At 35.8% G+C, this 23,340-nt stretch overlaps 1 protein-coding gene and 1 non-coding gene across 6 annotated transcripts in view; both read left to right on the plus strand.

The window, feature by feature from the left end:
* The window catches only part of LOC106667006 (protein phosphatase PHLPP-like protein), a 227,194-nt gene that overhangs the window by 32,010 nt on the left and 171,844 nt on the right, over window positions 1-23,340 (plus strand). For all 5 annotated transcript variants that reach the window (XM_014394591.2, XM_014394593.2, XM_014394592.2 and 2 more), the window contains exon 2: window positions 854-1,046. In XM_014394591.2, the coding sequence (XP_014250077.1) occupies window positions 888-1,046 (159 nt within the window). In that variant the 5' untranslated portion in view covers window positions 854-887. The remainder of the gene's footprint in view (window positions 1-853; window positions 1,047-23,340) is intronic.
* On the plus strand, window positions 209-281 carry Trnan-auu. Its single transcript has one exon. It is a non-coding gene; the product is annotated as a tRNA-Asn (tRNA).

Raw genomic sequence — 23,340 nt, forward strand, 5'->3', positions numbered from 1 at the left:
ATTGGTAAGCAAGTTCGTTGAATGTTCATTATAATTTTTATATGAATACCCTGTAATGAAAAAATTGTTCTTAATTAAATAGAGTCCTTATATACAGCCAAAACCTTAACTAGAAAAACAAGTTGGTTCTTTTTTTACCTTCATGGCTTCATCCCTGACCTCCCATATTTATCATTTATTGCTTAATCTATTTTTGTAAGGTATCGAAGTCACGATAGCTCAAGTGGTAGAGCAGTGGCTTATTGAGCCAAAGGTCGTGGGTTCGATTCCCGCTCGTGGCACTAGTTTTTTTATTTCAACCAGAAATCTGACATAAAAAGATTAAATAATTGAAAGAAGTAATTTTGTCAATATACCACTAAATTTAATGGATTTAATAAATAAAATGAAGTATAGCTTAACTAACAGCTCTCCGTGGCCATTTCATTTGTCGGCGAGAATCGAATGCTGATTACACGACATTTGAAAAATGGGAAAAAGGAAAGAAAATTCGAGAGGCGAGGTGGAGAAAGGATGTTAGTGTCCGAACGGATCGAAGTCACGATAGCTCAAGTGGTAGAGCAGCGGCGTATTGAGCCAAAGGTCGTGGGTTCGAATCTCCGCGTGGCACTAGCTTTTTCATTTCAACCAGAAACCTGACATAAAACGATTCAGTAATTGAAAGAAGTAATTTGGTCAGTAGACCATGAAATATTTAATTTTGATTTATAATTTATGATCGGAAGAGATCTTGCCCGTTGAAAGAATCGTCACAATGTTTTACAACTACAGATTTGCAATTGGGTAGAGGAAGAACATCCAATATAGCCTCCAAATATTTCATACTAACATATTAATGTTAAATGCTGTTCAGCTGTTCTAGGAGGAGCTGACCCTCCTGTGATGTTATGAAGAGCGAAGTGAGCGTGGGCAAAGGATGCGGATGGATCAGGGTGTCGCAGGAACCGGGTTCCAACGGGACCTTGGTGTACCTCAACAGAGCGACAACGGTGAACGACGTCGCCAGGGATTTGCTGCTCCCGCATGGACACACTATTTGGCTACAGGTAAGATACAACCATAGTTCTATTGCACTATAAGACTATTCAGCTGGGCGCACACTAGGTCGGTGGGGCGCGGAATTGTGAAGGTCCGCACACTATGTAAGAACTGCTCCCGGCCGCGTTGCTCGAATTTTCCCTCTCCATCTGACTAGCGCTGCGGAGTGTTGATTTTGCATTTCCAGGAGTCCCCTCGTCCAATCGTTGGCTTCGTCTTTACAAATATGGCGTCCGAGGGCAGCCGAATACACCCAAACTCTACGATTTCCGACCGCCTTGGCGCACATTAAGCCTAGCGCGGCTCGGCGCGGAGCCGGGTTCCAGAAGTCCGGCAACTTCCTCCGGCTAGTGGGCGGGGTTAGATTCATTTCAGTGTATTCTTCTTGGGGGGTGGTTCCGCGCCGCGCCACCGATCTGGTGTGCGCCCAGCTTTAGAAATAATAGAAATAGTACCACCATAGTTTTATATTTCATTTTCTACAAGTTTTTTGTCTTTCGTTTCTGGACTTCAAAACCTCTGAAAAGGAAGCCGGTGGAGCATTGAAAATTTGAATTCCATTAAAATCGCACACTTAGTAGTCGTATCAATATTTTCAACCAACATTCCTAACCAAGATATGCATAAAAAGGCTTTTAGTTACTTTCCTTACATTATTTTATTTTTTCTATCAGAAAATCCGCCGTGCCATCTGAAATCCAAATATTTTAGTGCTCTAACTCAACCGCAATTATCATTAAAACAAAAGCTTTTTTGAACATTGAGAGTAGATAGAAAAAATTTACTGCTTTTCCGATATTTTAGAAAAAATAAAATAATAGAAACTTTGTTAATCTTGAAAATTAGAGGATGAAATGAAGTGTAATTTTTGGAAGCAAGTTCGCAACAACAAACTGATTTTTTTAAAGGTCATGTTAACAACGAAATGCTGTAATCTCTAGTTAATGAAGGGGACTAAGGTAATTTCGGTATTTTTCCACCCGATTTGAGCATAACGTCCCCCTTATAATCTCCTGGCTAACGCAACGGCAATCCCGTCTCCTAAACAAAAGCAAAAAACAAAAGAGTGTTTATTCATTCTAAAAATAGAGAAAGGCCGAGAAGTAAAGAAAAAAGGGGGTTGGATCTGGGAAAACACGCCTCGGATAATCAACATTCGTGACGAAATCAATCGGAGAGGGCGGCTGGCCTGCGAAAAAAGTTATCACAGAAAACCAAGAAAGGAGATAACCGACACGCGACCTGCTTCCTCCCCTTTTTAAATGTCCATCTTCTGCCCAAGTTTGTACGCATTGTACTGCTTTAAGAATATTCTCGGCGGTATACGGCGGAAAAATACCGCAGTTTGATATCAGAAGTCCAGAAGTGTGACGATCGGACGGCAAAGGGTTGGACGTCGCCAAATATCAAGACGGGAGATTAGATTAGATGGTTTTGTTTTGGCCTTTTGGGTGTTCCCCCTAACGCAACCGATTCTATGATAATCCAATAACATCGACCACACGAGCCCCTCAAACATTTTGACCCGACAAGCGATATTACTATTGTTCAACGAAGATATTCGCGCTCTTTCAACGACTGAATGACTCTAAGTAAGTTTGATGAAAAACATTAACATAAAGTAAATTGTATCGATTGAATAATTTCTATGTACGTTTATATGTAAGTTACGGTTTCGATTTCGACTAAGAAAAATAATCTGAAAGTACCACCCCTGGGGGTGTAAAATAACGATCCCAAATATCTTAGCACCACATATTATAACTCCTAGAAAAACATTTGCTTGTAAAGCTGTTCCAATTTGTTAATATTGTCAGTTAAGTTGCTACAGTGAGAAAATCAATGGCATTGTTATCAGGTAACATTAATGGACCTACAGTACATCTTTGATGACGTTTACAGCTACCCCATATTTTTTTCCGAGATGGGTTAGCTGTAAACACAAAGCATTTGCCATTTCCATCAGACGTCTGACCTCGTATTTTTGCTTAATTAATTGGATTGCAACGTCATGAGACCTATATCATCCACGGTTCACTGACAATAACAAACTGTTTGCACTAATTGATTGATGGAGCTAATCTCATACACATATACATCACGCGCACTTTACTCCTCGTAATGCCAGACACCAGTGTCGATCAGGCGTAAAATCTGGTACATGGTAAACAGTACGGGGTTAAGGACAAACCCTTGTTTTCTTCATACACTATTTCTTGCAGAACAACATCCATTCACCCTGAAACCTTCTATTTTCCTGAACTGGATATTACAATGATTTCCTTTCATTTTACGTACCATATGGGAAGAAGAATAACCTAGAATCCTCATCTATAACACAACATAACCAAAAGTAACATATCACTAATGATAATAGCAATAAGAGCCCAAGATAACTTTTAAAGAATAAAATCATGTAGTGGAACCCTATAATTCTGGAATGGTCTCGCCCTCCACTGTGCAGCGAAGCTGAGCAGAGCCTGTGCGTATATAAGCAGGGGCACTGCCCCACTAAATACAGACTCGTCAACCCGACGAGGTCTCACTCATACCCTCAGACTCGTCCAACCCGACGAGGTCTCACTCGTACCCTCAGACTCGTCCAACCCGACGAGGTCTCACTCGTACCCTCAGACTCGTCCAATCCGACGAGGTCTCACTAATCACTAATCGGCTACGATAGCAGACTTGTTTCTCTGACGAGTTCTCGCTTATCACGAATGAACCCCCTACGACGATGGCAACGGACTCTCAGCGTTAGCCATAACTCGCCCACCGCTTCACTCGGCTAACAGCTGTTCCAGAGTCCCTTCAACCGATGCAACTCACGGCCCCGGACCTCAGCCAACTGCTCTCTCTATCAACAGGCACTCACACTCAGTCCTGCCCCGATACATCGACTCAACGCTACGCTTCCAAACAACACCGGCCCTTGTCAGGCCCACCAAAAAGCTCCCACTCACTAATACCAAAACTTGGATATTTGCAGCACATTTCAAGTGGTAAATGAATAAATGTTCATTTTAATCAAGATTTGAACTGGATGATCAAAATACGATGTCCTTTAGATTTTTTCTCCTTTCATGAAAACTGGTCGTACTGTCACTTATTTAATATAAACAAAAGGAAAAAGCAAAAGTAGCACGGCCGATTTGGGTGTGAATTGTTTTCCCGACAGTAAAAACGAAAGAGGCGTAAGCTCGAGTTTAGCAGGCCGGCACCAATTTATCCGTTGTTCGTGTGCAAGCGATTTAAGCACGAGTTGCTAGCATTGTCCTCAGCCGGTGGGAAGGCCAGTTCGGACGCTTTTCCGACTGTTAGCCCTTCCGGTTCGACTTGTTGCTCGGGGAAAATAAAACTCGTCACTCGTTCGGTTCACTCCGCTGTTGATTTCTAAACGAGTGCACTAGATTTATGGACAGCCTGTTTGCCACTGCGGAAGGAAATCGTCCGACAATTTTTCATAAGTCAAAAGGCGGCTATAATTAATGAGGATGAAATGTGCCTACATAAACCATGCAATATTATCGAATGAGTGATTATTTAATAGTGCGTCTAATCATAAATTATTCAATGATTAACAAACAATATCGGATTTTCAAAATATATGAGCTTTGGGAGAATAATAAATATTACGACGCTTCGTTTCCTTTCAGTTAATTATTATTTGTAGAACGTGAGATGCGGTCTGGTGTGCCGTAGGTTTTAGAAAACATTTTCTATGTCGTGCCAACGTTTCGATCTTTATTGAGATCATCTTCAGGACCTGGGATATATAAACATTGTTGAAATTTTATAAATACACAGGATGCGAAAAAAAAATGAATTTATATAATGCTAGAAATTTTAAACTCAAAAGTATTTGTACTCACTTAAAGTTTGTTTCTGTGTAATTATTGGGTGTCATGTTGAGACTGCCCGTGAGAATTATGTTGTTAATTATGTTGACGGTAGATAGAAGACTGATAAATAATAAAGCCCGAATGGACGCACAGTTAAAATTGTTTGTTCTTCGCTTTCAACTGACCTGGTCTTGAGAATATTTAAAGTGGATATTTTCTTTTTTTTCATCTTTATTGCTGTGTCTTTATAAATAGTAAGAGATATTTTCTTCTTTTAGTTATTTGATCTGCTTTCACTTCATCAAATACCTGATGGTAGTAACCCAATACAAAAAACATGTCATTCTTGGAATAAATTCAGATTTAGCCCATTTTTTCCTCAAAGTTGTTGTACTTGTGGTCAGGTTTTTTTTTAAATAGTGGGAGGAAACAACCAGTTTTTTGTACAACTGGTATATATTTCATGACTCTCTCGTCCTTCATCAACGACAACTAAAAATTAACATTACAATTTAAAATTAGATACAATATAATGCGAATATAAACAGTAATATATGAAATTGGTTTTTAACCTTTCCTGAGCATGGAAGGATGTGCCGAAACATGAACATTGTTGCATGGGTTTTATCAAAACCATTGATGGTCTTAACTTTTTTTTATCCGATTTCATAAACCTCAACTGCAGTTATTCTTTTATTACTTTTTGTGTATAAACCCAAGATGTTCCTATTGTGTATTGCTTCCGAACTACCGGAAGTAAGGAAGCCTTGTATTCATGCGAGAAGTCGAAACAATTTTCCTACTACAAAATTTAAATTTCCACTCGCATTTTTCGTTTCAGTCTTTTCTGAACAATTTTATTGTATTAATTCATTATCCTTCTTTAATGTGTATTCCTAAAAAATTTAGATTTTCACTCGCATTTTCGTTTCAGACTTTTCTGAACAATTTTATTGTATTAATTCATTATCCTTCTTTAATGTGTACTTCTACAAAATTTAAATTTCCACTCCATTTTGCGTTTCATAACTTTCTGAATAAATATTTTACGTGTCTATCTGTCCGTCTGTGGTCCATTCTTTGTAACCGGCAACCAACTGAAACCATGAAACCGTGGGATCAATTTTTATGAAATTTTCAGAGATTGTGCGGATCCCGGTTGGATTAAACATATGCACAAGCGCATGCACTAACGTAATATTGGGTACAAAGCTGCCTATGTAATTTTCAAAGATTATCCGGGGTGCTTTCTAGGTCCATCCCTTATAGATTTGGTACCAATCGGATAAACACATGCACAATCGTAAAATGCACAAAACTTGAGGAAGCTATACTACCCCCTCACATGGCACCCTTTTTTCTTTACCTTACTGTAGATTTATATTGGTTAATAAATTTATCATCACGTTTTAAGCCAAATTAGCTTTTTTTCGGTTATTCTCCCTTGCAACTTTTTCAACTTGGTCAAATGCGAACATACGGTTTTGGTTGAGATAACCCTGTTGTTAATTGTGCTGTAAACTATTTTCTATTTTACTTACTTTTTATTCCGGTAATCAACTTTTTGACATTTTTACTGATATAGCAATTAAATTTATTGATGCCCTCTTGTGTTTTTATTAATTTTATTTCGCTTTCGGTAGAGCAAGTACATTTACAATACAAAAATAACCAGAACTTTGCTCTACTCCCTAATCTCTAATATTCTTTTTGTCAATCGTTACTTTATTGAAAAATAATCGTTCTTTTTGTTTTTAATGATATTTTTACCAAATTATCCGAAATATGTACAAATTATACAAAACACTGGTCGCTTAATTTCATATTCTTAAAAACCTGACCACAACGCTTGGAATATATATTTTTTATCATCCAGAGCTTTTGGTGTGATATCTATATTATATAGATATTATGTCCACTTGACCCATTAATATCTTTCAATTAATTAAGGTTTTTAGTTGAGATAAAAAAGTCAGTGTCACGAGCGGGATTCGAACCCACGATCATCGGCTAGATACGCCTCTACTCTACCACCTGAGCTATCGTGACTTCGATCCCCTCGGACGCCAACTTCCCATCTCAAACACACCTTTTTGAATTTTCCCTCCTTTTTGCCATTTTTCAAATGTCGTGTAATCTATTTGATTCTCGGCGACGAATGAAATGGCCACGGAGAGCTTTTAGTGAAGTATATTTTATTTTAACTTATTAAATTCACTAATTTTCGTGGTACGCTTGACCTATTAATATCTTTCAATTAATTAAGTTTTTAGTTGAGATAAAAAAAGTCTGTGTCACGAGCGGGATTCGAACCCACGATCTTCGTCTAGATACGCCGCTACTCTATCACTTGAGCTATCGTGACTTCGATCCACGTATATTATATAGTTATATATATATTCACTAATTTCGTGGCCCGCTTGACCAATTAATACATTACAATTAATTAAAGTTTTTAGTTGAGATGAAAAAAAGTTAATGGCCCGAGAGGGATTCGAACCCACGACCTTCGGCTAGATACGCCGCTGCTCTACCACCTGAGCTATCGTGACCTCGATCCACTCGGACATCAACTCCCCATCTCAACCCCTCGATAGCTCAGAGCAGCGGCGTATCTAGCCGAAGGTCGTGGGTTCGAATCCCTCTCGTGCCATTAACTTTTCTTCATCTCAACTAAAAACCTTAATTATTGTAATTGTTATATGTATAGTTGAAAGTTTAGGTCGCCATCAAGTTTGATTTAATATTTGCTTTTTCACTGTAGGTCCTCAGCTCTTTAAGCACTTGTATTCAAATAGTTTTCAATTACTCGAGGAGAAATAGTTCGGTAGACTGAAACTTTGTGTAATGGTTTAGCTGGTTTTGCTATCATACTGATCCCAGCTAATTTCGAGATATTAGGGATCTAAGTTTTATTACTGAGTCCAATAAATGTATCATTTTCAAAATATCTATCGAGGCAAGCTTTTCTGTTATCAGGTCAAATCATAGACCATTCCTAGTATGTTGATTAGAGATGTTTTGAGCATACTTTTTTGTTAATGTCTCTGCCAAATGAATTATAAATGTATTATTTATTTGCATGATTTATGTAACTTATATTTATGTTTATCTTAATTTGCATCTTTTATAGAAAATATTGTCAACAGTTTCAAGCATTATTCAAAAAAAAAAATAGTGAATACTACTCAGTATAAGATAAGATTGATTAATTATTTGAAAAATGTTTAAAAGTTCATTTAGTATTTTTGGTTTTTCTTTTACCTCTCGTTCTTATATAGTAAGGCAAACCGATGAAAATCAATACTAACATGTATGAAAAACAAAACAACAATATACCCAGTCAATTTTACCCTTTCGCACGTTATCGAATAATTGACATTTGAACGAGTTTGAATGGGACACCCTGTACATCAGCCGGCTTCATTTCGATTCATAAGGGAAATCTAATTTTTTACCTTCATCCGTAACCGGTTAGTTGGGAAATAAACAAAATTCGATCTCCTCGAGGTGAGTTAATTTTTTCCCCGGAGTGACACCGCATCCGACTATGTTAAAACGGAATCCTACCAGGCGGTTAATCAACTACGGTCGAGTTGGTTGAAAATTGCGGCCGGTCAAGTCTCGAGAATTGCTGTTTCAAACTGTCCAATTAAGCCGAACGGTCGAGCGAAAAATTTTTTAATAGCGCCATAAACCATAGAAAATTGTATTAACTAACGCTTCTACGTGTTATTTTAGGTTGCGTATAATTTCATAGCGATCGTGTTCAAAAATTGGAAATCGATCGACCTTGTTAACAAAAACAAATGAGTGTAAATCAATTTTGGTAAATGCTAGAGTAAGCATGAAAGCTCGATTTTCGCATAAAACACCTTTAAACCCGAGAATAACGAGATGGCAAGAAATATATTTCTATTGAACCCAACTATTTTGTCGAATTGCGCTTGAGATTTAAATCGTCTGGTAGAACTGGAAAAAAATTTAGAAAACAATTTGTTAGTGGGCAATGGAAAATCTTCAGTCTTGTAATGTCAAGATAAATCGATTCCGAACAAAAGCCAATGTTATTTCTCTCCTCTACGATATTGTTTCACCGGATTTAACAAGCCATGATGGATGATTTCAAAATCAACCCGCGATACTTTCACCATGAACTTTGTCAGTCTTGTTTCTTGCGAATGTACTTCTATCTCAAGGTCCTGCCTAGCAAAAATATTACTCGATATTTTCCTTTCCTTGAGAATTTTTCGAATGCCCGTCCCGACCGTCTATTTTTCAGTTAGAAGACTGAGAATGAGCGAACAAAGAAGATCAAAACATAACATAAATGAGAAAATAATAATAATAATAATAATAATAATAATAATAATAATAATAATATAATAAAAATAATAGTAATACAAAAAAACCAACCTTAATTTAATGAAAAAGCACATAAAAAAATAAACTCGACGTAAAAATCACACAAAACACAAGAAAAATGCAGATACGGAAAAACCGAAGAACGTTCAATTTTTCTTTTTGTGTGTGTGTGCTTTTTTATTAGGTTGACGTTAGTTTTTAAAACGTCTGTAATGGGATTCTTTTTTTCTTTTGTCTATGTTTAGATTATATATTTTGTCCAATATTTCTGGTTTGGTTGTTCGCCATGTTTATTGTCTGTTGTTTATTAATGCGTTTTGTTTCATTTTTCTTTCTTTTTATGTGTTTTTTATTAAGTTAAAGTTGAGGAATAAATTACGCCCAGGACAAAAAGTTGAATTACTACATTAAACCCACTCCACCTTTTTCACACCGTCACAACTTTTTTCCCTTTTAGCATAAAATTTTCGTATTTTGGTTAGATGTAATTAAAGAAAAGGGTACACCGCTAGAAAGTTTATTGAACGAAGGATTTTTATGAAATTTTCCAAGCTCTACCGTGAATTTTTTCAACAATGTTGCAAATTTAATTCTTTTTCACAAATTTTAAATTTAGCAGTTTTTAAAAGGTTTAGTGTCTGTTTTTTTACCAGAAATTAGAATTTAAAATCCAGAAGGAAATTTAACGCCTTTTTAATTGCTTCATGTGGGTTGCCTCAAAAATAAATAGTTCAAGATCTAAGGTAAGTTTATGACTAAAAACGTAGATAGTTGAAAAAAATATGAACTTTTGAATATTCGCGAAAGGGTTAAGTATCGGACCCATGGTTCATATAAACTTCTTTTTTGCATTTGTGTTGTAGAAGCACGTGACGATTTGTCTTTTGAGTAGCGAATCACCGTCATGATAAAAATAGTATGATAAAAGCAAAAGACTAGAACGTTAACAGTTCATGGAAACAACAGATAAAAACTTTCAGTTAATTAAGGTTTTAGTTGAGCTAAAAAATTCAGTGTCACGAGCGGGATTCGAACTCACGACCTTTGGCTAGATACGCCGCTGCTCTAACCACTTGAGCTACCGTGACTTCGATCCACTCGGACACTAACTTCCCATCTCAACCCCACCTTTTGAATTTTTCCTCCTTTTTCACATTTGAAAGAAACCCTGAAGATCGTGGGTTCGAATCCCGCTCGTGACACTGAATTTTTTATCTCAACTAAAAACCTTAATTAATTGAATGATATTAATTGGTCAAGCGGACCACGAAAACTAGTGAACAGATAAAAACATTAAGCATTAGAGATCTTCTTTTTAAGTTATAAAGAGGGTGAGAAAAAAAATCTGCAGGAATTGATTTTTTCAGGGAAACGAAATAGCTAAACTTGTAATGCCTCGCATAACCGGTGCGATGCCCCACAAAAATTGTCTGAACTCTTTTTAAAAGAAGACGAGGAACTCGCAGGCCAAGACTAGAGAGAATTCCAGAGAGCAGATCTGAGAAATGGGAAACTTTCATATGAACTTAAGACAGGCCGTCTGTCTGACAAAGATTGAAGGCCAGCAAAAATAAGCAAGGTAATTAAGTGCGTCAATTTTAAAGACAAGTGCTCCAAGCACTTTACTCCAAAGATCCCACCAGACTAATCTCAGACTGATGAAATGGGACAGACAATGCAAGCGTACTTAAGATGTCTGCGGACGAAAAACTGATAATATTTTAATATCAAAAGAGTTACCGACGTCATAACATCTAAATAGTACAGCCCACTTCTTTCTGTTGTGAGGTGTCCTTTTCCTCAATAGATTGTTATTTCGCATGGGTTAGGTTAGGTAAGGAATGGTCCGGTTAGAGTTGGTGATGGTTTGGATTAAGGTTCGATTTAGGATAGGTTAAGTAAGTTAGTTAGGGACAGTTTTGTAATTACGGTAGGGTTAGGGTTAGAAACAGGTATGTTACACATCCAAATTCAATGTTTTTTATGTAAAGCGAAGAAAATATGCTAGTACGAACCGCAATAATTAACGATAGTAAACATATCCAGCTCCTTCTTACCCATCATTGTTTCATTCAATATAGTTATGTAGGTGATTTATTGAACCAACCTACTAATTCTTTTCTGGCTATCAATGTCGGGGCTTAGCTTCCAGTCAACATAGACCTTATAACTATAAAAAAATTTAAAATTACTACGAAACATCAAAATTAACATTAATACTTTTTAGGAGTTCTAACCTCACGCAAATTAACCACCCGGTTCTTTTGTGAACCGTTTAGTCTCTCTCTCTCTCTCTCTCTCTCTCTCTCTCTCTCTCTCTCTCTCTCTCTCTCCGGCCCCTGATGCTAAAAATACAACTAAAAGTTGATTAAAAAAGGTGGCAGCGTTGGTGGGCAGAGAAGCTCTTCCGTATCAAGAGCACTGCCGTCGATAGGTGTCCCTAGGAGAACCTGACTCTCTCTCACTCTCTCTCACTCTCTCTATCCATCTATCTCCCTCTCTCTCCCTCTCACTCTCTCTCTCCCTCACTCTCACTCTCTCTCTATCTCTCTCCTCTCTCACACTCTCTCCCTCTCACTCTCTCTCTCCCTCACTCTCACTCTCTCTCTATCTCTCTCCTCTCGCACACTCTCTCTCTATCAATCTATCTCTATCTCTCTCGCTTTTCTCTCTATTTTTTCTCTTTCTCTCTCTCTCTTTCCCTCTCTCTTTTTTCTTTCTCTCTATCTATCTCCCTCTCTCTCCCTCTCCCTCTCTCTCTCTCCTCTCTCTCTCTCTATCTATCTATCTATCTATCTATCTATCTATCTATCTATATATCTATCTATCTATCTATCTATCTCCCTCTTTCTTTCTCTCACACTCTCTCTCTATCAATCTATCTCTATCTCTCTCGCTTTTCTCTCTATTTTTTCTCTTTCTCTCTCTCTCTTTCCCTCTCTCTTTTTTCTTTCTCTCTATCTATCTCCCTCTCTCTCCCTCTCCCTCTCTCTCTCTCCTCTCTCTCTCTCTATCTATCTATCTATCTATCTATCTATCTATCTATCTATATATCTATCTATCTATCTATCTATCTCCCTCTTTCTTTCTCTCTCTCTCTCTCTATCTATCTCTCTCTTTTCTCTTTCTCTCTTTTCTCTCTCTTTCTTTTCTCTCTCTCTCTTTCTCTCTCTCTCTCTCTATCTATCTATCTATATATCTATCTATCTATCTATCTATCTCCCTCTTTCTTTCTCTCTCTCTCTCTCTATCTATCTCTCTCTTTTCTCTTTCTCTCTTTTCTCTCTCTTTCTTTTCTCTCTCTCTCTCTTTTCTCTCTCTTTTTTTCTCTCTGTCTATCTCTCTCTTTCTTTCTCTCTCTACTCTTTCTCTTTTTTCTCTCACTCTATCTCTTTCTGTATCTTTCTCTTTTTCTTTCTCTCTCCCTCTCTCTCTATCTCTTTCCCTATCTTTCTCTTTTTTTCTCTTTCTCTCTCTCTCTCTCTCTTTGATTCTGTCGCTTTTATATTGCGTGCAAATATTTCCGCAAGACAGCTTCTTTTATTGGCTTTATTTAAGTTTATTTTCGAACAAATTAAAAAAAAAAGATTTTTTTTAGTAAATTTAATTCGTAATATTCCTCAACCATTAATTGACATTTATTCTCATATTAATGCTATTAAAGTGAATGTGAATATCTTAATTCTTAGAAATTACACATTTTTGGATTTTTAATCGGAGTTGGGGACGGGAAAATGTAAATTATGGAACAGAAAGAGAGGTGGGAGTCGACTTTCTTCCTTCAAGGATAGTAGGCGCTATGCGCATTCTACACACCGTTTTAAAACAAAGGTCATTGAATACGAGATGACAGTAACATGGAGAAATCCAATTTCTTTGTCGAGAGAACAAAAAAACGCAAGCAAAGTTTTTAGCTGGGAATAAATTAAAATTCTGAAACTTACGGCTCGTTTCCATGCCGTAAATGATGAAATGGTAAATTTATGCGAATCCGAAATGTTAATTGCTCACTTTTCTCGTTAAGAGACAAAGGTGTAATTTCAGTGTTTTGTATTAAAGGCTAATTAACTTTTTTCGGCCGGGTTGTAAAAGGACGCAGGTTCGGTCGATGGTGTTTGCATCGGTTCCGTGAGTCTAGTGATTATTTTGAACACTTGTAATTTTCTTATTTATTGTTTATTACAATAGACCACGTTGGACCCAAAATCATTGGGATTACCAATCGCAAGTTAAGCATTGCTTTTTTTACCTCTACGTTATCGGCAATGCCTTTGCCAAGAGAGGAAACTACCCCGCCGGTTACAAAAATATAATTTGTTTTCATGCTGAACCTGAAGGTTTAGGTGTAAAATGATAAATATAACAGGACGGGGAAACAGTGTAGCCTAACCTTAAATTAGCTACAAATTTTCTAAACTTATTACGAATACGGTGGAAAGGCCTAGAAATAAAGGGAATAGTAACAAATTAAGGTCATTTCAAAGACTAGGGTGTTTGATGATGACAGGATCATTTTCAACTACACCCACTCTAACACTTGAAATCATAACCAATACCGCACCTCTTCACATTGAGGTTAAGGTCACAGGACTAATCAGCTGCTACAGATTAATTAGCGAAGGCACTGGAATCATAAGTGAATTAACATAGGTCACTCGAAAATCTCAGAACTGTTGAGTAAGGTTAACGGTTAATTAAGCGTTAGTGATAAAAAGATTAAAATCCCTTGGGGGGAAAAGTACTTTCAGGTAGTCACCTCTTGTGAATATAATCATAGTGTAGACGATGACCATCGCAACATAGACTGCTATACCGATGGTTCACTTATCAAAGGAGGGAGCGGTGCAGGAATCTACGTACCTACATTAGGGATCAGCATCTCCTCCCCTCTTGGCAATAACACCTCCGTTTTTCAGGCGGAAATCTGGGCCATTAATGTATGTTGTAGAACACTTATGGAAAATAAAGTTAAGGAAAAAGATATTAAAATTTTTTCTGAAGTCAGGCTAGTCTCAGCTGGTTTATTGTAATCTGGTCAGTAAGAAAAAAATTTAAGTTGAGAACAACACCGATTACATTATTCGGAAGCAAACCTTTAGCAGAGATGAATGATTTTGCGCTTGCAACAACCGCCCTTTCGACATCAACCCAGAGTGAAGGCAAAAAAAATCGGAAATCTTTTTCCATTTCATGGCCGAGTGATCTACCAGGAAATTAACCACAGCAACTTTTTGTATGTGAGCCAATCTGAAGATGATTAAAATTTACCTCTTATGTAGTATCCGGAGAATAGTTCAAAGCGTTATTGGACAGCTCTCGTGGTCCGCTTAGTCTTGTTGTTGAACTTACACAAAAGGATTAGTCAATTGTAAAAACTTTTGTCTTAAGAGGGTAGCGATTCTTTCCCGAACCTACACCTGGCTTTTACCCTTTTTAGTTTTGTAAACTCTACTTTTATTCAATTTCTAATTTTATTGAATTTGGTAAGGATTTATTTTTCAGGATAGTACATAAGCTTTTGCGTCAAAATCTAAAAGTTAACCGTATTTCTGCGATTTTAAGGACATTTAATTAAACAAAAAAAGAAAAACGTTGACATTCTTTGGAGTCATATTCTGTAAATGTATTTGTTCTATTATAAACAATGTGTTTTTTTTTTGGTATAGTACGTATTTGTGTAGTAAGGGATTTTTAAAACTATTGAACCGTTACTTTTTGGCAACTACCTAAACTTGTGACAAACCTTTACACATTTTTTTTATAAAAAAGACAATTTATTTCTCCGTTCTTGAATGTTCAATTAATTATCATTTTTATCAATTTCACCGATTGGTTGACAAAAATTGTTAAAAATTCTTTCAATATTTCGATATGTTTTCGAAAAAAAGTGCACCGAAAAGTTAAAAAAATCAGTAGCAGTTATTTTTTGATTCACCTCGAATTTTTCACGTCGCCCCCTATTTACGGCATACAAATGTAAGTATACAGGCAAAGTTTTAGTTACCGACGAGGTTTTGGTCTATGAGAATACAAGTGTCTTCGTACAACTTAAAATAAGGCTAAAATAAGTTGAAAATTTCTCATGGCAAAATGCACCAGAAAAGTCAATTCACACCTTTCAAATAAATACTTTAAGCACATCTAAACCCCTGTACTTAGGAAGTTTCATTCTGTACAAACAAGATTGTGTTTGAACAAAAACAATATTGAAAAAATAAATTTTACTGTTTGAAAAGCTGACTGTACCAATTTCAAATTTACGCAAACATTTTTACCTCGTTGTTAAATTGCAATTAAAGAACAAAAATAATAAAGACCTCATATTTCTTCGAATTATTAATATTATATTTTTACAGCTTTCATACTTTGCGGTTATTTAACTTTTACGAGGCAATTCCAAAGAATCCATCGTAGAGTAAGGTTTTGATAATATTAATTGATATAGCCAAGAGAGCGTGAAATGGCTTCAAATCTTAAGAATCTCTTACAACTATTTATGATTTTCATATTAATTAAATGCGGAAAGTTTTAATTGTACCGAACCAATTGCAAATTTAAGAAATTCGTATTGTTCCTTGTTATTTGATAACTCAGCTTATCTGAGAAAAATTAATATTGCAAGTCCAATAAAAATTAAACAAATCCAAGAATGTTTTGTATAAGGAAAACTATTTCTTTATTTGAGGTAACCGATTAATACGTTCGGTGATGAGTAATTAATTTCACGCTCCAGGGCGATTAAATTATATTTGACCCTTGATTTTACTTTTGGGCCGTAGACGTGATAAATCAATTGACGTCTACTTGGAAAGAATGTTAATACTTTCTTGCTCAACGTTGCTTCAGAGCAACACTAAACTTAGCAAATTTGCTGTGAGTTTAGGGCTTTTTCCTTCAATGTTTCATCGCTTGTATTGACAACACTGATTTTATAGGGAAAAAATCTTGGAATTTTCTATCTACAACTTTACTCCACCATTGCAACTTGTATCGATTAGTATATTGGTTAAACATAACATTATCGAGTTTTTAATTCAATACTTTCTTGTTCAAGAGCAATGCCAGCTTTAACAATTTTGTTTAAGGTTAGCGGGAAATCCCGTTTACTGGCGCAGTGTTGCTTCTGCTCTTGTATTGGCAACATTGATTTATTTGGCGCCAATTTTAACTCTATCACTAAGCTACGGGATTTCCGCTAACTTTTTAACTAAGTTGATAATGTTTGTTAATCTAACACAGACCAATTGCTTGTAATATAATCATGTTTGATCATATGAACTATGATTTCACAATGATAAAGCATGTAACTTCTACCTATGAAAAATATCTGACTCCTTAATGATACAGGCGCTTTTGTGTTATACCTGTGACATTTATATTTTGCCATTGTTTTAGAGCTATGCCATATTAAATTTATTTATTTAATTATTTTTTATTATTTTAGCGCTGTTTACATTTTATTGTTGTTTACGGTTTACACTTGATGGTATTGTTATTTTTCGTTGTTTTGGATTATAGTTAACATCTATTATTATTTATTATAAGACAACACTTATTAAATTCCCGCAAAATGGGTTTAATTTCCAAATATGAGTCAACTTAGAAGATGAGTGGTTTTTGTAAATTTTTTCCCTACTAGGGGGCCGCGGTAGCCGAGGGGTTAGCGTGAAAGACTCTCGGCTCGTAGACCCCTCGGTCGTGGGTTCAATTCCCGCCGTCGCCTCCGGCCTTTTTTTCAAGATCCCCCCCCCCCAAAAAAAAAAACGAATACGCATAACTATTGTCTGTCATTGGCTAATATGCTTAGAATATAAAGCCATTTAAAAAAAATATTAAAAAAATCCCCACTAAGTGAATCCGTGATTTCTGCAATACTACCTAAAGAATTTAAATTTTCGGATGATTGCTTTAGAATGTACAGAGCCCGCCTACTTTTCCCCTAAATTGTAAATTTATGTAGTACCTATGTCTTAAGTAATTTTTCAATAAATATTTTACTAAGACTAAAACTGCTACTCTAAGACAGCATTGGCCATATTTTTTAAATTAATTTTATAACTCAATTTTTATAACTGAGATATTTATGATCTCATGATCTATTTTACTTATTTGTAAATACTTTGCATGAATATTTTTTACTAATTATTTTATATTGGTAACAATAACGTCAAAGAACACAAATACCACTAAATATACGGGAGCTATCGAATGTAACAACAAAATTGTCAATCAATAATAAATGCTTTTTTAGATGATGGGAGTATTCTTAAGAAATGACCTGGTGGAAAGTTGCAGGATGTGTGAATTGAAGAGAGATAGAAAATTTCGGTAAAATTGTTTATAACTAGTATTGGCAAGGTCTGCAATAATAAGGAATTTGGTCATTGTATGTAGTCCTGTTGGTAACATACAATGGCGCGTTAACAATAGATCCGAGTATACGTGATCACAAGGTTTGGATTCGATTGAGGTTGGTTTGATTGAAATCTTTAGTTCAAAGTCATGTATTGCATTTTTATAATGGTGTTGTAGTTCGTTTGTTAATTTGGATTTATTGTCAAGTAGTCATTTAATTAATCGGTAGCGTTGGTTCAATTCCATTTACGCTGTGTATAAGAGTTCCAGGGGAATCGCTGGTCTAAATCCCACGGTAGTGTACGTTTCGACTAAGAGGAATAAAATTTAAGATTGTAGGGTAAATTTCATGCTTTTGGATTTGCATGTGTTATATTTACTCCCCCCATTAAACCGCTGCTCTAGGAGGGATGGGATATGGTGATACGCTGGCGTTGTTATCAGTATATGTGAGAATCGTCGTGTCAGAATGAAAAGGGGTATCGGACTGCGGATGTTACTCTGCGAAACTCCTAAATCGACCACATGTAAAGAAGACCTAACCTTGTGAAAAGGGTAGGTTGTTCTTCAGCTTTCAATGTAGACCCTGATACCAGACTCGATAGAAAGCCGGTTCTACATCAAAAAAGGTATCCGAAGCAACACTCTCTCTCAAAAGAAGATATAATAGAACACATAATACGATTCACTTTGTACAGTAAAATAATGCTGCCTGGATACAAATATATGATCTGGAATAGTATTAACAGATTTGAGGATGGGATGGATTTGCTTGTACAGAAGGTTTTCAAGATTTTCCCGATTTAGAAGGTGATGGCCCAACAAACCTAGGTTTATGAATTGGTAGAACGATAGACAACATCCAATCTTTGGAAAATGAGTGGTGCTGAGGGTTGCGCAATAGAGTTTTAACTGTGTTGGTAAGAGTATTATCGCTTTTTTTAATAGTTTACGAAATTATGAAGCAAAATACAGTAAGTAATAAGGTCGAATTCTAGAAGAATTCTTAAGAGATAGGTTTTTATCAGCATGTATAACATCTGATGCAGTTCCAGACAGTTTTAAGCCTCCATTGAAAATGTGGCAGAAATCTTTCTCGATTGCCGATGAGATTTAAGAAATAAGATTATAGGACAAATTGACACTTTCTGAATGAAATGTTCCAAAGGCTGAGACTTATCAAAAAGCACTTTTCATAAAACACTGTAAGCAATAATTAACTTCATAATTTTAAATATTCAACGCACTTTACTTACGTTCTGTCTACACTCGCGGTTTTTAAAGTTACTCTAACGCGTTCGGTACTGCGAATCTTCAGTCAACAGTTAGTTCGACGAGTAATAATCGTGCTGTTATCAGATGATCGAAATCTTTTTTACGAGGACGCCTCCGAAAAGAGGACAAAGGTAGTATCACGGTTACTCCCTAGCGAGAGGTTTCATTGAGACAACCTGAAACAATAATTGTAATTGCTAATAAATTTCCGAGAAAGTTTGTGGAAGAGGGTGACCATATTCATAAATAAAGTGCGGAATAATTAAAGATTAAAGTTATGGGTCGGAGTACTGTGGAGTTACGTACATAACGCACACCCACATGAAAAGTGACTCAACTAACAAAAGAAAGTATTACAGGAGAGACAAGTGGAAGATTATGTTTCTTGACTTATGTATTAAGTACACGCCTATTCCAAGATTTCCCTATTGTTGGCAACAAAAACCGTCATGATCCATCAATACTGTCTTTCGTTTCTCCAAGACTTAAGCGAAAACACAAAACCAGAAAAATCCAGCTGGACTATCCCTGAAAACCTACCCATTTTTGAATTTTGACACTTTACTTGCATGTATTGGCTCTCAGTAATTTAAGTTAGCTCATTTGCTCTAACTATAATAGTAGTCAATGAATGATTGTAAGGTAATTTTTTTGCGTTAGTAACAGATAACGTACAAAGCTAACAAACGAGATATATATCTTACAATTAATTAAGGTTTTTAGTTGAGATAAAAAAAGTCAGTGTCACGAGCGGGGATTCGAACCCACGTTCTTCGGCTAGATAAGCCGTTGCTCTACCACCTGAGCTATCGTGACTTCGATCCATTCGGACACTAAAAACCGTAATTAATTGAAAGATATTAATATATATATATATATATACTGATACTGACTTTTTTATCTCAACTAAAAACCGTAACTAATTAATATATAATATTCTTGCGTGTCAAGGCATCAATAATAGCGCAACATGGAGCATCTATTCAACAAGCAGCATACATTCATGATTTAGAGTGTATATGTATAATATGTATATATGATGAAAAACAATAGTTTAATCATTTATACAAGTATGTTGTTCGTACTATGAAATTAATATAATCCTTGATGATGACCTTAAAATAGATCGAAAGCTTGGCAGTAACAACCGAATTTCCTTTTTTCTTCAAGACCATGTCTTGATTTAGAGTCTTTGTTAATTATTTTAATTTCATTTCTTTTATTTTAATAACATTCTTAATTATGACATGGTTTTTTTCATAAATTTCTTTAACAACGTTGTTTTTTAACTTAGTATTTTATAATTTCAAAGATTTTTTAATGTTTTAATTATATTCACTAGTTTTCGTGGTTCGCTTGACCAACTAATATCATTCAATTAATTAAAGGTTTTAGTTGAAATAAAAAGTCAGTGTTGGGGACCGCGGTAGCCGAGTGGTTAGCATGAGAGACTCTCACGCCGCGGTCGTGGGTTCGATTCCCACCGTCGCCTCTGGCCCTTTTTTCACAATAACCCCCCCCCCCCAAATTTGAACACACATATATGAATTGTCACATGGCTAATATGCATAGTTCATAACGCAAAAAAAAAAAAAGTCAGTGTCACGAGCGGGATTCGAACCCACGTTTTTCGGCTAGATAAGCCGCTGCTCTAACCATTTGAACTATTGTGACTTCGATCCACTCGGACACCAACTTCCCCTTGAAAAATGGCAAAAAGGAGGAAAAATTCAAAAGGTGGGGTTGAGATGGGAAGTTAGTAGAGGTCACAATAGCTCAATTGGTAGAGAAGAGGCGTATCTAGCCGAAGATCCTGGGTTCGAATCCCGCTCGTGCCATTGACTTTTTTATCTCAACTAAAAACCTTAATTAATTGAAACATATTAATTGGTCAAGCGGACCACGAAAACTAGTGCAGTTATATATTAAAAAGATGTGACCTTTTTTATAAGAACGGTAAGTTCTCAATTACAGTGACACAACTAAATATGTTACACCGGGACAATATCAAATCCTTTACTAACAAGATCCGTCCGTAACAAAAAATAGGCCACTTTTCTCGATAAATACTCACTCCGATGCTTCATAGCTCTACACAGAACTAAGATATGCCACTTTTCATGAATGGTGACAGTACGTTCCTAATGCAATAGTGACATAGTGCTGTCTAGAAGCTAAGAGTCCACCTACAGTTGTCTAATTTTTCCTTTAGCATCACCCATACGAATACATCATAAAAACTAAATAATGCGGTTTTTATAATTTTTCGATTTCAGTGGACTTCGTCAATTTGACGTGTAGAAAACCTTCGAGAGTTATGGGGAACCTGATAGGTTTCAAACACTTGATATAAAAAAATAGCTTCTCATACAGAGATTGTTCATCCTAGAGCTGAGATGGAAAAAGAGGTTTGTGTTGAGTCCGGAAATGAGATTTTCGGCCCAAAAGACACGCTCCCTCATAATTCGTGCTTAATCCCGCGGCGACCTTCCCAGGGAATTATTTCGCCCTTTTCCAGGCGAATCCGACCGAGGCGGAAGGGCCGATCTCTTCCCCTCGAAAACCGCCGATTCCTCCTGGGGATAGTGAAAGTCCTCAAGGCTCTCTGGTCCAGGAACGGAGCGCCAGGCGGCGCTTTTCTCTTTTCGGCCGACAGTCCTTCCAGGATCGCCGAACAGGTAAGACGTTTTCTCATTAGATGCAATTTCCGCCAAATTTTAAATCGACCGGAACCCAAAGACGGCCGGATTTAATCTGTTTTCACCGGGGGAAGCCGGATCGAGTAATAACCGTAATATTCGGGGTACTCCGTGTGGGAATAATCTTTAATGGGCCTATCTCCTCATATGGGAAATACTTATGACATAGTTTTCTTATGAAAGTGTTTTTAACAAAAAATATAATAACCCTAACCATATGAGATTTATGCAACACTTACCGATTCTTTCCTGTGTTTTTTCATTCCGTTATCGCATCATCTAAAATTTGATAATATTTCTCCTGCTTTAATTTTGATCTTTATTCTCAAGATCGTACGAATTTTAACTTAGATTAATTAAAGAAAAAAAATCTCTAAAGGTATATAAATGTCCTGTATGAACTTGTAAAAAGTATAATATTTAAAGGGTGTTTCTTTCATATACAGGGTGTCTCCTGAACAGGCCCCAATACTTTATTAGGAGGTCTTTCCTACATGTCAATTTGGACAGAAAGTCCCCATTGTACAATGTCTCAATCTCAATTGTATTCCAGTTATTCCATTTTTCAGATTACGTTTACCTTTCACAACTTTATTTCATAAAGTCCGCGTTTTCTGAAAATGTTAGTTCTACTGTAAGTTTGATTAGGAGTATAGACAAGAAAAATAAGATTAATTTATGTTTTTCTTTTTACCTTAAGCAAACAAAATAGAAATATACTAGGAAGATAAACTTTTACGACTTTTCGAAGTTCTTGTCTAATGTTTATGTAAGATTTTCTTGTATCTGTAAATAATGACAGATATAGCGTATACAGAAACATTGCACACATCAATGAGCATTAAACGTGCTTAATTTTTAAAATGGTCATTTACTATTAATGAAAATTTGATTTTCCTATTAGATAAAACTTAAAATAATGAAAATCATACAAATTGAGCAAAAAAAAAAAAACTTTTTAGTATAAAACTGAAGCAAGTTGCAAAGTTTCAAAAAATTAAATTAAAACTTCACAATCTTTCAAGACACTATGTGAATTCTTTAAAAAAGGGGGTCATTTTGAACATTTAATTTAATTTCTGAACGTTTTTGTGTTTTCTTTCGTTCAATTTTGTGCCAGAATTTTTTTGGTTACTTTTTTAATAGATGGTTCAACTTAGATACCAGTTTTTGTAATCTGTTTGTAACACACAAATATTACCAATTAAACGTTAATTTTCTTTGGCAATAATTTACCTTCCAGAAATTAATTTGAATTAATGACATAGTTTTCGTATGAAAGTGTTTTTAACAAAAATATAATAGCCCTAACAAAGTGAAATTGATGCAACTTTAATCAATTCTTTGCTTCTTTGCCTTTTTTTAAAATTATATTAGCACAGCAACTAAAATTTAATAATATTTCTGCTGTTGTAATATTGTTCTTTATTTTCTATTGTACGAATTTCAACTTGGGTTTTCAAGTTTTCTCTAAGCGCCACATCTGTCAGTATTTACAGAAACAATAAAATCTTACTTAAACTTGAGACAACAACCTTGACAACCCATAAAGATCAAAAATGATTAAAATTTTGCTCGAGATTACAATAACAAATCATATGAATGTCATAGAGTTTTCAACGCTCCTTTTATGGATTTAATCAAATTTACATTAGGTTAAAAATTTTATGAGGTACGGAGGCTATAAATAATAAAGTAGTGAAAGGTTAAAATAACCTGAAAAGTGAAATATCTCGAATACAATAGAAAAGTGGACATTAGAAGCT

Source organism: Cimex lectularius, unplaced genomic scaffold (genome assembly GCF_000648675.2).
Source record: "Cimex lectularius strain Harlan isolate CLEC.00 unplaced genomic scaffold, Clec_2.1 scaffold263, whole genome shotgun sequence".
In the NCBI taxonomy this organism is placed as follows: domain Eukaryota; kingdom Metazoa; phylum Arthropoda; class Insecta; order Hemiptera; family Cimicidae; genus Cimex; species Cimex lectularius.